This window comes from Hyperolius riggenbachi, chromosome 10, assembly GCF_040937935.1.
Source record: "Hyperolius riggenbachi isolate aHypRig1 chromosome 10, aHypRig1.pri, whole genome shotgun sequence".
Lineage (NCBI taxonomy): Eukaryota > Metazoa > Chordata > Amphibia > Anura > Hyperoliidae > Hyperolius > Hyperolius riggenbachi.
Window position 1 is genome coordinate 51,875,406 of NC_090655.1, and position 14,523 is coordinate 51,889,928.

Genomic DNA, 14,523 nt, shown 5'->3' on the forward strand with positions numbered 1-14,523 from the left:
CCATATTTATTAGTCTTTAGGTGCCCATACAAGGTACAATAAAAAAAGGTTGGATTTTCCTGTTTATTCGACCAAAACGATCAAATCCAATGAAAGTTGAAAAGAATCTTTTTTTTTTTTGATCAAGAAAAACGAACAATTATCCTGTTTGTTTCAATTAAAATCTGATCGGACATGTCGGAAAAATCTTTATATTTGATATAATACTGAATAATTGAACAAAATTATCTAATCGGAAAAAAAAAATGAAAAAATTGTACCATGTATTAACACCATAACAGAGATATTAATGAAAAAACGAAAACAAAATTTATATATGCTATTTGAAAGTTCAGCTTCACCCTGCGCCCTTTTTTCCTTGCGACCTTATATCATAATGTTGTTGCCCTTAAAGAACCTTTTGATCTGCCTACATAAAAAAAAAAGTTTTCTTTTGACAGATGAAGTTATTCAGATTTTGCGGACGCTCCTTTACAAAGGTATTTGTTTAAGCTTCCAGATTTGCAGGTTTAAGAAAGGTACCTGAACATTCCCGCCCATTTCTTCAAAAGCGTTTCATTATATTTGTCTCTGACTTCATACAAGAGATCAAACAACCGGCTCACTGGAAATCCATATCCCTGGAAAATAAGAAAATATGTCACGTTAGTAAGGTTTATAAATGTTAAAGGAGGACTCCGAATATTAAAGGAGGACTCCGAGCAAACCCCAAATGCCCGACAGTGTGGAGAACACGTGAAACTTGCATTCCCATGAGCACACGGGGCTGGTGAACAGATTGGGGGGAGGAGTTATATGCAACATTTCTATTGATTTTGGCAGAAAAGTTGCCACACAGCAAACTGCCACACCCTTGTTTAGATATGTGAAAAAGTCTCCTCCTGAGCCACTTCCTGGCTAATAGTTAGCTAAAGGGACATAATTTAAACGGGACAAATGATCAAACAAAATGTGTAGGTTTAATCCACAAAAGAATGTTTTATTTTAAAATTATAATGTTCGTTTCCATTTTTTTCTAATTTTTCCCATTAAAATGCATTAAGAATAATATAAATTGCTCTTGTCTGTTAGGGGGGTGAAGTGGTTAATTTATCTTCTGGCTGTTTTATTTAGGGAGTTTATATTCAGAAAAAAAGTGGTTTAAAACTTTTAATATCACCTGGATATTAACATAGATTTTCATCAGTCCTGGTATCTGACAGCTACAGTGTGAAGTGGTACCAGAGCCAGGCGTGCTGTAATATTTCCACCGCTGGCACCCACAGCCCTTTTTTTCAGCAAGCAATTAAACCTAATAAGGATTATGAGAGAGCCAGCCGAGATTATACTGACCTGCAGAGTATCAGCAAACACCACAATCAGATTCTTCAGCTCCAAAACCAGATCGGGGTCCGTGCAATATGACTGTGAAGAAATAGGATTGGTTAATACGGCTACTGATTACATCACTTTTACATATTTGTGAGGAAAGGTGAAGCAATCCGTTACTGTACTGGCCATAGAGATATGAAAGGACAATCGTGTTGGCACATTAACCAATAATACTGGCAGAATCCTCACACAGTCATTTAAATTAAGAGGCATTTGTTCAAAGCCGATCATAGGACCACTGCAGAGCAGGAAGGCACTAAAGCTGTCTGTCTCTCTGCCCCGGGTGCCCTGAGATGACCTCTGGATTTAGATATGCTATAACTGTTCCAGAAGGTCCTTGTACTGCTGTGTTATGAAAGATTCATGGGTTCAGTTCCTGGCCTGAGTCTCATTGCATGCTTTATGCTGGTAACACACGATGCAACTTCCTGCTGATCGACAGGTAATCTGACAGGAAGTTGTATTGTGTGAACTTGTTCAAACTGCTCCCGATCAATAATGGGATTGATTTTCTGATTATAACTTCGCAAAATCAATCACCTTATTGATCAGGAACAGATCGGATAGGTTGCAAATAATCGTCCGATTTACATCGATTAGACCAAGTTGTATCATGTGTTTCCAGCGTTATATTCCAGGCATCCTAATTTCCACCCAATTTCTTTCAAATATCGTCATGTGTGTTATGACCATCGACATTTTATGTGCAGCTCTCAATCATCGCTTGCAAAAATCAGAGCAAAAATATGCAAATATGTCATTGGCTTACGGACCTGGAGAGAAATCCGTATAACAGTTACATGCAGCTCTTAATCATTGTCATTGATCGCAGGTTCATTCAGAAAACTCTTAAGGTGGCCATACACTGGCCCGATTCGCGGCCGTTTCGACAGCAGATTCGATCCTGGGATCGAATCTGCTGCCAATCGTTCGCGCTAAACGTACCTGCCGATCTGATTTCCTCCCGAAATCGGATCGGTCCGTCAATCGCGCCGTGCGGGAAATTACCCTCGATCGCCCGCGGGTAGGGTGCGCGTCGCTAGCGGCGGCCGATCCGATCAGGTATACATTACCTGACGCTGGCTCCCGGGCGTCTTCTCCGCGCTGCACCGCTCTGTTCCGGCTCCATCCCGGCGCTTCCTGTGTCACTGCAGTGACCAGGAAGTTCAAATAGAGGGCGCTCTATTTGAACTTCCTGGTCACGGAGTGACACAGGAAGCGCCGGGATGGAGCCGGAACAGAGCGGTGCGGTGCAGCGTGGAGAATACGCCCGGGAGCCAGCTTCAGGTAATGTATACGGGGGGGGGGGGGGCATAGGCGGCAGGAGCAGCTCAACAGATTGTGATCGGTTTCAGGCTGAAATCGATTCACAATCTGTTTGCAGTAAAGGCAGCCAAACGATCCCTCTCTGATCAGATTCGATCAGATAGGGATCTGTCAGCTGGTCGATCTAATGGCAAATCGACCAGTGTATGGCTACCTTAACAGTGAGGAAATACGTTTTCTCTTCTACCTACAGTCACACTGAATCCTGCAAAAAGAAACTCAGTTATGTTTACTCATTCTTAAGAGATGCAAATGGTGATCAAAAGACAATCTGAGAAACTCTGCAGCATGTAATTGCTCAGCTTTTGTGCAAAGTGTAACACAGTCTATTAACCTTTTCAGTAACTAACAAAATATCGTTTGTTTAGATATTGTTATGATGTGGCTAATCCATTGGAGCTGAGGGGATATTGTATGGAGCTAAGCTGGCAGAGGTTGTATAAAGTTCTAATGCTGGGAATGCACAATGAGACTTTTCAGCAGATGTACTGTCTGACCGATTCTCCAATTGATTTTCCGATCGTTTTTCTGATCGATTTCCATTCACTTCTATGAGAAATCGATCAGAAAAACGATCGAAAATAAGATCGGACTTGTCGGAAATTATCCATCGAACCATCTATCTGCCAAAAAAATCTCATGGTGTATTCCCAGCATTAGACTGTTAGGTTTATAGTGAGCAACTAAAGGGTTGCTTTAAAGCAGGAGGATGAGCCATACTATGCCAGGGAAAAAAACACATATATAAGTAGATAAATAAAATACTTGATCTACATACATAACACGTGCATTGTACTATCCACGCTTTGATTTCAGTGAATTTTATATAGTAAATGAAGAGAATTCTGTTCCTGGTGGGAACCATGTATTTTGCCCACAGCTTGGGGCTAAATACTGATGCAATTTCTTCCCTTAACTTTTTTTTCTTTTTTCCTCCAATCGCTGAGTCACCCCAGCCTTGCTTGTAAACACAAGTGAGCAGAGGCAGGGGCAAATCCAGGATTTCCAAGGGGGGGATTCCTGAAAGCCGTGTGTGGGCGTGGCCAAAACATGGTGAGGGTGGAGCCAAATACTAGCAGTTTCTAGGCTAAATTGCACCCGGAGTGGGGGCGTAAAATGTGCCCCCAACGTGGAGACAGGTATAGGTGCCCGCAGTATAGGTAGCCAGCTATAGGTCCCCCCCCCTCCCCCAGTGTAGGTAGCCCATATAGCTGCCCCCAGTATAGGTTAGATAGGTATATGTCCCCAGTATAGGTTAGATAGGTATATGTCCCCCAGTATAGCTTAGATAGGTATATGCCTCCAGTATAGATTAGATAGGTATATGTCCCCAAGTATAGGTTAGATAGGTATATGTCCCCCAGTATAGATTAGATAGGTATATGTCCCCCAGTATAAGTTAGATAGGTATATGTCCCCCAGTATAAGTTAGATAGGTATATGTCCCCCAGTATAAGTTAGATAGGTATATGTCCCCCAGTATAGATTAGATAGGTATATGTCCCCCAGTATAAGTTAGATAGGTATATGTCCCCCAGTATAAGTTAGATAGGTATATGTCCCCCAGTATAAGTTAGATAGGTATATGTCCCCCAGTATAGATTAGATAGGTATATGTCCCCCAGTATAGATTAGATAGGTATATGTCCCCCAGTATAAGTTAGATAGGTATATGTCCCCCAGTATAGATTAGATTAGGCGGCGGGGAGCTGCGGGGAGAGAGGAGTTTCAACTTACCTGCCTAGATCCTGCACGTAGCTTCTATCTTCAGCCTCTCCCGGCGCGCGTCGCATCGGTAAGAGCTCCCCCTGTGATGACATGCGGTACGTCATCACAGGGGGCGCTGTTACCATAGCGACAGACACCGGCCGGGACAGGAAGTACATAGAGGCTGCGCAGGATCCAGGTACTGTAAGTGGAAGTCTTCTCTCTCCCCGCAGCGTGAGGCCCGTACGCCCGCCGCCACCAGCAAGAGAGGCCCCCCGCAGCATAAGGCCTGCTCATGAGACCCTCGCCGCACACACCCCACTTCCGGTCTCGGTGCAGGGGGGGGGGTGTTCCAGACACCCGGAACACCCCCCTCCGTGCGCCAGTGAGAGGATCGTGTTTCATCTAGGCAGGGAAATAAAGGTTAGGAGGAATATATTATAGATACAAAGAACCCCCAGCATGCAACTGAATGGCAATGGCTATTAAAGGGCCAGTACTCCTAATGTATGTGATAACTGCACACCATAACAGCAGAAAAAGTTTTGAATGCAGGATTAGCATCTTTATCACTTAATACACTCAGACCAGTTTGATTTTTATGGTGACAATCCCGCTTTAACCCTTTCCAATCCTATGTAGGACTATGTCCACCATAGAAAATCAGCTTGCCGCTAGATGGCAGTATTGCCAGATCAAACACAGCACAGCTTCAGCCCCTTCATATCAAAGTGTCAGACTAAGTCAGACACTTTGATAGTTGCCGGACCCACCCTCTGCCACTGTGCCACGTAATATAAATATTATATGGGCGCATTCAGAATGATTACTAAGAGTGCCGCTACTGGACCTAGTCCCGCACGGCACCACCCTATGTAGATCAAAGCGGCAGTCAAAGTCTGACATTTGATCCTCTCCAGCTCCACACAGCGCCGTGTAGTAATAAAATTATGCTGGCGCCCGTGCAAGGGGTGATGGAGCAATGGCGTGAAAGCTGGTCCTGCCCCCTACCACTGATGCTGGGTCATCTCCTTGCTTTAGCGCAAGGAGCTACAGACCCTCCGGATCACCACCACCACTGCATATCCCGTTAAACCACTCCCCCCCCCCCACCAGCCATCTTTAGACTCGAATCCAGTATGCTGACCAGATGTTTTAGCACACAGCTATATTCATGCAACATCAAAAAATGATACCGAGGGATTGTGTCAGGAGCAATTAAAGGAAATCTAAAGTAAAAAACAAACAAACGCCGATGACAGCAGAACAGGAGACCGCAGGAGGACGGTGAGGGATGCATTAATGCTTATGGGGCTGGAGGAAGCCCAGAGTAAGTAAGGCATCCATGCTTATGGGGCTGGACGAAGCCCAGGATAAGTAAGGCATCCATGCTTAGGTGGCTGGAGGAAGCCCCGGGTAAGTAAGGCATCCATGCTTATGGGGCTGGAGGAAGCCCAGAGTAAGTAAGGCATCCATGCTTATGGGGCTGGACGAAGCCCCGGGTAAGTAAGGCATCCATGCTTATGGGGCTGGAGAAAGCCTAGGGTAAGTAAGTCATCCATGCTTATGGGGCTGGAGGAAGCCCCGGGTAAGTAAGGCATCCATGCTTATGTGGCTGGAGGAAGCCCCGGGTAAGTAAGGCATCCATGCTTATGTGGCTGGAGGAAGCCCCGGGTAAGTAAGGCATCCATGCTTAGGTGGCTGGAGGAAGCCCCGGGTAAGTAAGGCATCCATGCTTATGTGGCTGGAGGAAGCCCCGGGTAAGTAAGGCATCCATGCTTATGTGGCTGGAGGAAGCCCCGGGTAAGTAAGGCATCCATGCTTATGGGGCTGGAGGAAGCCCTGAGTAAGTAAGGCTTCCATGCTTATGTGGCTGGAGGAAGCCCAGGGTAAGTAAGGCATCCATGCTTATGTGGCTGGAGGAAGCCCTGAGTAAGTAAGGCATCCATGCTTATGTGGCTGGAGGAAGCCCCGGGTAAGTAAGGCATCCATGCTTATGTGGCTGGAGGAAGCCCCAGGTAAGTAAGGCATCCATGCTTAGGTGGCTGGAGGAAGCCCTGAGTAAGTAAGGCATCCATGCTTATGGGGCTGGAGGAAGCCCCGGGTAAGTAAGGCATCCATGCTTATGGGGCTGGAGGAAGCCCAGGGTAAGTAAGTCATCCATGCTTATGTGGCTGGAGGAAGCCCCGGGTAAGTAAGGCATCCATGCTTAGGTGGCTGGAGGAAGCCCCGGGTAAGTAAGGCATCCATGCTTATGTGGCTGGAGGAAGCCCCGGGTAAGTAAGGCATCCATGCTTATGTGGCTGGAGGAAGCCCCGGGTAAGTAAGGCATCCATGCTTATGGGGCTGGAGGAAGCCCCAGGTAAGTAAGGCATCCATGCATATGGGGCTGGAGGAAGCCCAGGGTAAGTAAGGCATCCATGCTTAGGTGGCTGGAGGAAGCCCAGGGTAAGTAAGGCATCCATGCTTAGGTGGCTGGAGGAAGCCCCGGGTAAGTAAGGCATCCATGCTTATGGGGCTGGAGGAAGCCCCGGGTAAGTAAGGCATCCATGCTTATGGGGCTGGACGAAGCCCCGGTGAGTAAGGCATCCATGCTTATGGGGCTGGAGGAAGCCACGGTGAGTAAGGCATCCATGCTTATGGGGCTGGAGGAAGCCCCGGTGAGTAAGGCATCCATGCTTATTGGGCTGGAGGAAGCCCCGGGTAAGTAAGGCATCCATGCTTATGTGGCTGGAGGAAGCCCTGAGTAAGTAAGGCATCCATGCTTATGTGGCTGGAGGAAGCCCCGGGTAAGTAAGGCATCCATGCTTATGTGGCTGGAGGAAGCCCCAGGTAAGTAAGGCATCCATGCTTAGGTGGCTGGAGGAAGCCCTGAGTAAGTAAGGCATCCATGCTTATGGGGCTGGAGGAAGCCCCGGGTAAGTAAGGCATCCATGCTTATGGGGCTGGAGGAAGCCCAGGGTAAGTAAGTCATCCATGCTTATGTGGCTGGAGGAAGCCCCGGGTAAGTAAGGCATCCATGCTTAGGTGGCTGGAGGAAGCCCCGGGTAAGTAAGGCATCCATGCTTAGGTGGCTGGAGGAAGCCCCGGGTAAGTAAGGCATCCATGCTTACGTGGCTGGAGGAAGCCCAGGGTAAGTAAGGCATCCATGCTTAGGTGGCTGGAGGAAACCCCGGGTAAGTAAGGCATCCATGCTTATGGGGCTGGAGGAAGCCCCGGGTAAGTAAGGCATCCATGCTTATGGGGCTGGAGGAAGCCCCGGTGAGTAAGGCATCCATGCTTATGGGGCTGGAGGAAGCCACGGTGAGTAAGGCATCCATGCTTATGGGGCTGGAGGAAGCCCCGGTGAGTAAGGCATCCATGCTTATGGGGCTGGAGGAAGCCCCGGGTAAGTAAGGCATCCATGCTTATGGGGCTGGAGGAAGCCCAGGATAAGTAAGGCATCCATGCTTAGGTGGCTGGAGGAAGCCCCGGGTAAGTAAGGCATCCATGCTTATGTGGCTGGAGGAAGCCCCGGGTAAGTAAGGCATCCATGCTTAGGTGGCTGGAGGAAGCCCCGGGTAAGTAAGGCATCCATGCTTATGTGGCTGGAGGAAGCCCCGGGTAAGTAAGGCATCCATGCTTAGGTGGCTGGAGGAAGCCACGGTGAGTAAGGCATCCATGCTTATGTGGCTGGAGGAAGCCCAGGGTAAGTAAGGCATCCATGCTTATGGGGCTGGAGGAAGCCCTGGTGAGTAAGGCATCCATGCTTATGGGGCTGGAGGAAGCCCCGGGTAAATTAAAAAAAAAAAAGAGTAAAACATCTTTAGTTATATTCATCTCTGAGTCTCCTTAAGATGCAATCATCTTTTTGTACTATTAAAACATTGAAAACAAGGAACAAAGTCATAATCTGGAATAGTGTCTGTTCTGTAATGCGGTGCGGTGTTTCGCTTTAAGTGTTTTGAAGAAATAACAAACCTAAGCAGTAGGAAAGGATTTCCATAGCATGAATTATACAGTAGCGGCTTCTCTCTTCTAATTCAGACACTTTATGGCTTGGCTCCCTTCCATCTCCTTCACAGAGGTGTAAAATTGCAGGAGTGAAAGCCACTGGCACTGGGCTGCAGCTGAACAATGCCGTCTGCCCGCTCCTGTAAACTGTCCTGAGCACTGCTACTTTCCTGTTACCATGATGTACTCTATGTTATACGGCTGCCAACACTGCTTGTAATTACACACAACTCACAGCCAAGATAAACTGTACAGTAGTAGTCTATGGGAATTCAACTTATGCTGGGAATGGCTGCCAAGGGTCCTGTCACACCCACTTTCTTTTTTTCAAAGTACCGTATATGTATGTAAGAGAACATACTAATACACCGTAAGTATGTATGTTATTTATTGAGCATTTACACAGCGCTGCCATCTATAGCATGTAGTCATGTAATGCAGTGCTTAAAATCTGACAGAACCGACAGGTTTTGGGCCAGTCCATGTCCTCATGGGGGATTCTCAGGGTTTTCTTTGTTTATTTAAAGAGAAACTACGACCAAGAATTGAACTTTATCCCAATCAGTAGCTGATACCCCCTTTTACATGAGAAATCTATTCCTTTTCACCAACAGACCACCAGGGGGCGCTGTATAGCTGATATTGTGGTGAAACCCCTCCCACAAAGAAATTCTGAGTACGTACTCTTGGCAGTTTCCTGTCTGTGAACTCTGTTGCATTGTGGGAAATAGCTGTTTACAGCTGTTTCCAACTGCCAAAACAGCAAGCAGCAGCTGCATCACTTGCCAGTAGTAAAAATGTTACCATGTGATAAATGTCAGAATGTAAATCAGGAATAGGAAAGCTTTTACAATGGGCAAACACTGACTAAATCATTTATACATAATTATTGTAAAAATGAAGCACTTTTTTATTACATTATTTTCACTGGAGTTCCTCTTTAACCACTTTGTCCTCCTTGGCGTATAAAAACGTCAAGGAGGACAGGCGAGCTCCCGCGCACTCCCGGCCGCGGATTCGGTAGCCCAGGAATCAATGTATCGGGCTATGGTGCCCGATCACTGATTCCTCTCCCCCGCTGAAAAAGCGACAGCTTCTCTCGGAAGCTACGCTTTTTCTGAAGCTATGTCCCTCTAAGCGTACATTGTACGCTTAGAGTGACGTCATGTAAGCAAAATCAAGATTGCCATCTTGTGGCCAAAAAGTAAAACTACAAGTAAAAGTAAAAAAACATTACAATACACAAATATTTCCCCAAATACACTATTTATATCCCACCCTCCCAAAAATGCCCACATAAAATGTTTAATAAAAAAACAAAAAAAAACGTTACTATAAAAAAAAAAAACATAAATATTTACCTAAGGGTCTAAACTTTTTAAATATCTATGTAAAGATGAAATATTTCTCTCTATTTTTTTTTATAAGCTTGTAAATAGTGATGGATGCAAAACGGAAAAAATGCTCTTTTATTTCCAAATAAAATATTGTCGCGATACATTGTGATAGGGACATAATTTAGACGGTGAAATAACCGTGACAAATGGGCAAATACAATATGTGGGTTTTAATTATGGAGGCATGTATTATTTTAAAACTATAATGGTCAAAAACTGACAAATAATGAATTTTTTCATTTTTTTCTTATTCTTACTGTTAAAATGCATTTACAGTAAGGTAGCTCTTAGCAAAATGTACCCCCCAAAGAAAGCCTAATTGGTGGCCTAAAAAACAAGCTATAGATCAGTTCATTGTGATAAGTAGTGATAAAGTTATAGGCTAATGAATGGGAGGTGAACATTGCTCGGATGCATAAAGTGAAAACGACTGAGAGCTTAAGTGGTTAAAGCATTTACTGAACATCAGTTGCAAAGTCTAACTGACAAAATAGTGTGCACAAGTGAGTAGGGAGGCTGGCTTGTATCTTACTATTTTGGCAGTTAAACTGCTATTCAGGAAATGCTGTTGAAAACAAAAAAACACGTAGAATCTCCCATGAGGAGATGGACTGGCCAAAAACCTGTTGGTTCTGTCAGATTTTAACTGACTAATTTTTTTGCGATAGTGGTCCTTCAATATTATTACAGCATGTAGCCTTTTATAAAGGGAACCTGTAAAAATCTGTGAGGTTCTTGCAAACCCTCTTCCCTACCCTCAAAGTTTGGAGTGTGTAGGAGGTATGAGTGCTGAGATATGGTGGCGTAAATATCAATAGCCTCATACCATACTGTAGAAAATAGAAAATGTGATCAGACACAGCATGGCATAGCAGCCTAGTGGGGAGTAGAGAGATAGCAGGCAGAAATAGTAGAAAATAACAGTGTGAAAAGCAGTGTGTTTTATACTAAAAATGATGACAACATTTTGCCTTAATTGGGTTTGCAATTCTCATTCAGTGAATGAGAATTACTCCCTGAATGAGAATTGCAAATGGAATAGCGGCAAAATAGTGGCGATGTTACAGCGATTTTCAGTGTGAAACAGTGCACTAAGCGATCTGGATAAACTTGGGTATCTACAGTGGGATGCAACAGTTTCAGCAACCTTGTTAAAGGGAACCAGAGAGGATGGACTATACATACCTGGGGCTTCCTCCAGCCCCATACGCACGGATCGCTCCCACGCCGCCGTCCTCCGCAGCCTGGATCCGCCGCCACCGGGTCCCGTCATTGCCGCGAGTCGGCAAGTCGGCCGGCGGACGCGGCCAATTCTCCGCATCACAGGGTGCTCTCCCCATACAGATACGCATGTGGCTGCTTACTGCGCAGCCGCATGCGTACATGTATGGAGGGAGCCCCTGTGATGCGGACAATTGGCCGCGTCCGCCGGAAGTGACGGGCCCGGTACCGGCGGATCCAGGAAGCTGAGGACGGCGGCGTGGGAGCGATTCAGGCTTATGGGGCTGGAAGAAGCCCCAGGTATGTATAAAATCTTTGCCCTTTTTCACCCCTCGTTCCTCTCTGGTTCCCTTTAATTGTCATGATTTTCCAGTGTAAATCGTTGGTTGCTATGATAAAAAATGTCAGTTAAATATACCATATAGGAGACACACACAGTGATATTTGAGAAGTGAAATGAAGTTTATTGGATTTACAGAAAGTGTGCAATAATTGTTCAAATAAAATTAGGCAGGTGCATAAATGTGGGCACTGTTGTCATTTTATTGATTCCAAAACCTTTAGAACTAATTATTGGAACTCAAATTGGCTTGGTAAGCTCAGTGACCTCTGACCTACATACACATGTGAATCCAATTATGAAAAAGAGTATTTAAGGGGGTCAATTGTAAGTTTCCCTCCTCTTTTAATGTTCTCCGAAGAGTAGCAACATGGGGGGTCTCAAAACAACTCTCAAATGACCTGAAGACAAAGATTGTTCACCATCATAGTTTAGGAGGATACAGAAAGCTGTCTCAGAGATTTCAGCTGTGTTTCCACAGTTAGGAACATGTTGAGGAAATGGAAGACCATAGGCTCAGTTCAAGTTAAGGCTCGAAGTGGCAGACCAAGAAAAATCTCGGATAAACAGAAGCGACGAATGGTGAGAACAGTCAGAGTCAACCCACAGACCAGCACCAAAGACCTACAACATCATCTTGCTGCAGATGTGCATCGTTCAACCATTCGGTGCATTTCACACAAGGAGATGCGGTACGCGAGAGTGATGCAGAGGAAGCCCACAGCAAAAACAGAGCCGCTTGAGGAATGCTAAAGCACATTTGGACAAGCCAGCTTCTTTTTGGAATAAGGTGCTGTAGACTGATGAAACTAAAATTAAGTTAATTGGGCATAACAATGCAACAATTATGCATGGAGGAAAAACAACACAGCATTCCAAGAAAAACACCTGCTACCTACAGTAAAATATGGTGGTGGTTCCATCATGCTGTGGGGCTGTGTGGCCAGTGCAGGGACTAGGAATCTTGTCAAAGTTGAGGGACGCATGGATTCCACTCAGTATCAGCAGATTCTGGAGACCAATGTTCAGGAATCAGTGACAAAGCTGAAGCTGTCCCAGGGCTGGATATCTCAACAAGACAACGACCTTAAACACTGCTCAAAATTCACTAGGGCATTCATGCAGAGAAACAAGTAAAGCGTTCTGGATTGGCCATCTCAGTCCCCAGAACTGAATACAATTGAAAATCTGTGGTGTAAGTTAAAGAGAGCTGTCCTTGCTCAGAAGCCATCAAACCTGAATGAACTAGAGAGGTTTTGTAAAGAGGAATGGTCCAAAATAGCTTCAACCAGAATCCGGACTCTCATTGGAACCTACAGGAAGCGTTTAGAGCAGTGGTCCTCAAACTAAGGCCCGCGGGCCGAATGTGGCCCCCTGAGGCTTTTTTACCGGCCCCCCACACACAAAATGTATAATTTATAGATACGATCAGCTACATCTTTAAATATTGGTGGTTCGCATATAAAATAGCACTACTGGCACCACCCATCCTCATGGAAGCCAGAAAGCAGTAATTCGCTGGTTTCCAATCAAATTCCACATCAGATGACATTGCTGTCCAATTGGACTGCAGGTTGTCACCTGGGTATGCTTTACTGTACACCCCGCAAAGACTTCTACATCATTTTATATATACTCCGGCCCCCCAGCAGTCTGAAGTATGTTGACCCGGCCCTCGACCCAAAACATTTGGGGACCCCTGGTTTAGAGGCTGTAATTTCTGCAAAAGAGGAATCTACTAAATATTGATTTCATTTATTTTTTGTGGTGCCCAAATTTATGCACCTGTCTAATTTTGTTTAAACAATTATTGCACACTTTCTGTAAATCCAATAAACTTAATTTCACTTCTCAAATATCACTGTGTGTATCTCCTATATGATATATTTAACTGACATTTTTTATTGCAACAACCAACGATTTATACAGGAAAATCATGAAATTAACAAGGTTGCCCAAACTTTCGCACCCCACTGTATATAAGAAAAAAAAGGGGTTTGTTTTAGACAAACCCCTTTTTTTTCTTATATACAGTGGGGTGCGAAAGTTTGGGCAATCTTGTTAATTTCATGATTTTCCTGTATAAACCCTGCGTGCCAGTAGTAAACATGATTCCTCCCATGCTGCGTGAGGCACTTTTTCTACACCACACTGACAGGGTAAGAGGATTTTTTTCCTCTCTTTTGATTATCTCTTTGTCTTCTCCTTAACCACTTCACCACTGAGGGGTTTTACCCCCTGACCACCAGAGCAATTTTCACCTTTCAGCGCTCCTTCCATTCATTCGTCTATAACTTTATCATTACTTATCGCAATGAAATGAACTATATCTTGTTTTTTCCGCCACCAATTAGGCTTTCTTTAGGTGGGACATTATGCCAAGAATTATTTTTTTCTAAATGTGTTTTAATGGGAAAATAGGAAAAATGTGGGGAAAAAAAAAATTATTTTTCAGTTTTCGGCCATTATAGTTTTTAAATAATGCATGCTACTGTAATTAAAACCCATGAAATTTATGTGCCCTTTTGTCCCGGTTATAAAACCGTTTAAATTATGTCCCTATCACAATGTTTGGCGCCAATATTTCATTTGGAAATAAAGGTGCATTTTTTTCAGTTTTGCGTCCATCCCTAATTACAAGCCCATAGTTTATAAAGTAACAGTGTTATACCCTCTTGACTTAAATATTTAAAAAGTTCAGTCCCTAAGGTAACTAATTATGTATTTTTTTTAATTGTAAATTTTTGAATTTTTTTTTAATTACAAAAAAAAAAAAATGGGGAGTGTGGGAGGTAATGAGTTATTTTTTTGTGTAAAAGTCATTTATTTGTATGTGAAAAATGTGTAGGGTGTAGTTTACTATTTGGCCACAAGATGGCCACAGTAACTTTTTGCTTTATTGCGACCTCCAAGCCTCCTTCCGGAAGCTTGGAGGAAGAATAAGGAGGCTGGACACGTGAGTTTCTTCTCACAATGATCGCGCTGCCCATAGGAGAGCAGCGGGTCATTGTGGGGCTTAGATCAACGAACGGGAATGGATTTTCCCGTTCATTGATCTCCGGGCGAGCGGGCGGCGGCGTGTTTACTAGCGGCGGGCGGCGTGTTTACGAGCGGGAGCGCGGACAGCGTCGGGAACGCGGAAAGTACGTATTTCTCCGTCCCTGGTTG

General features: G+C 44.7%; 1 protein-coding gene across 7 annotated transcripts in view; it reads right to left on the minus strand.

Moving 5' to 3' along the window:
• The window catches only part of EXOC6 (exocyst complex component 6), a 386,110-nt gene that overhangs the window by 168,131 nt on the left and 203,456 nt on the right, over positions 1-14,523 (minus strand). For all 7 annotated transcript variants that reach the window (XM_068258178.1, XM_068258176.1, XM_068258180.1 and 4 more), the window contains 2 exons: positions 1,333-1,404; positions 523-620 (listed from right to left, as the gene is read on the minus strand). In XM_068258178.1, the coding sequence (XP_068114279.1) occupies positions 523-620; positions 1,333-1,404 (170 nt within the window). The remainder of the gene's footprint in view (positions 1-522; positions 621-1,332; positions 1,405-14,523) is intronic.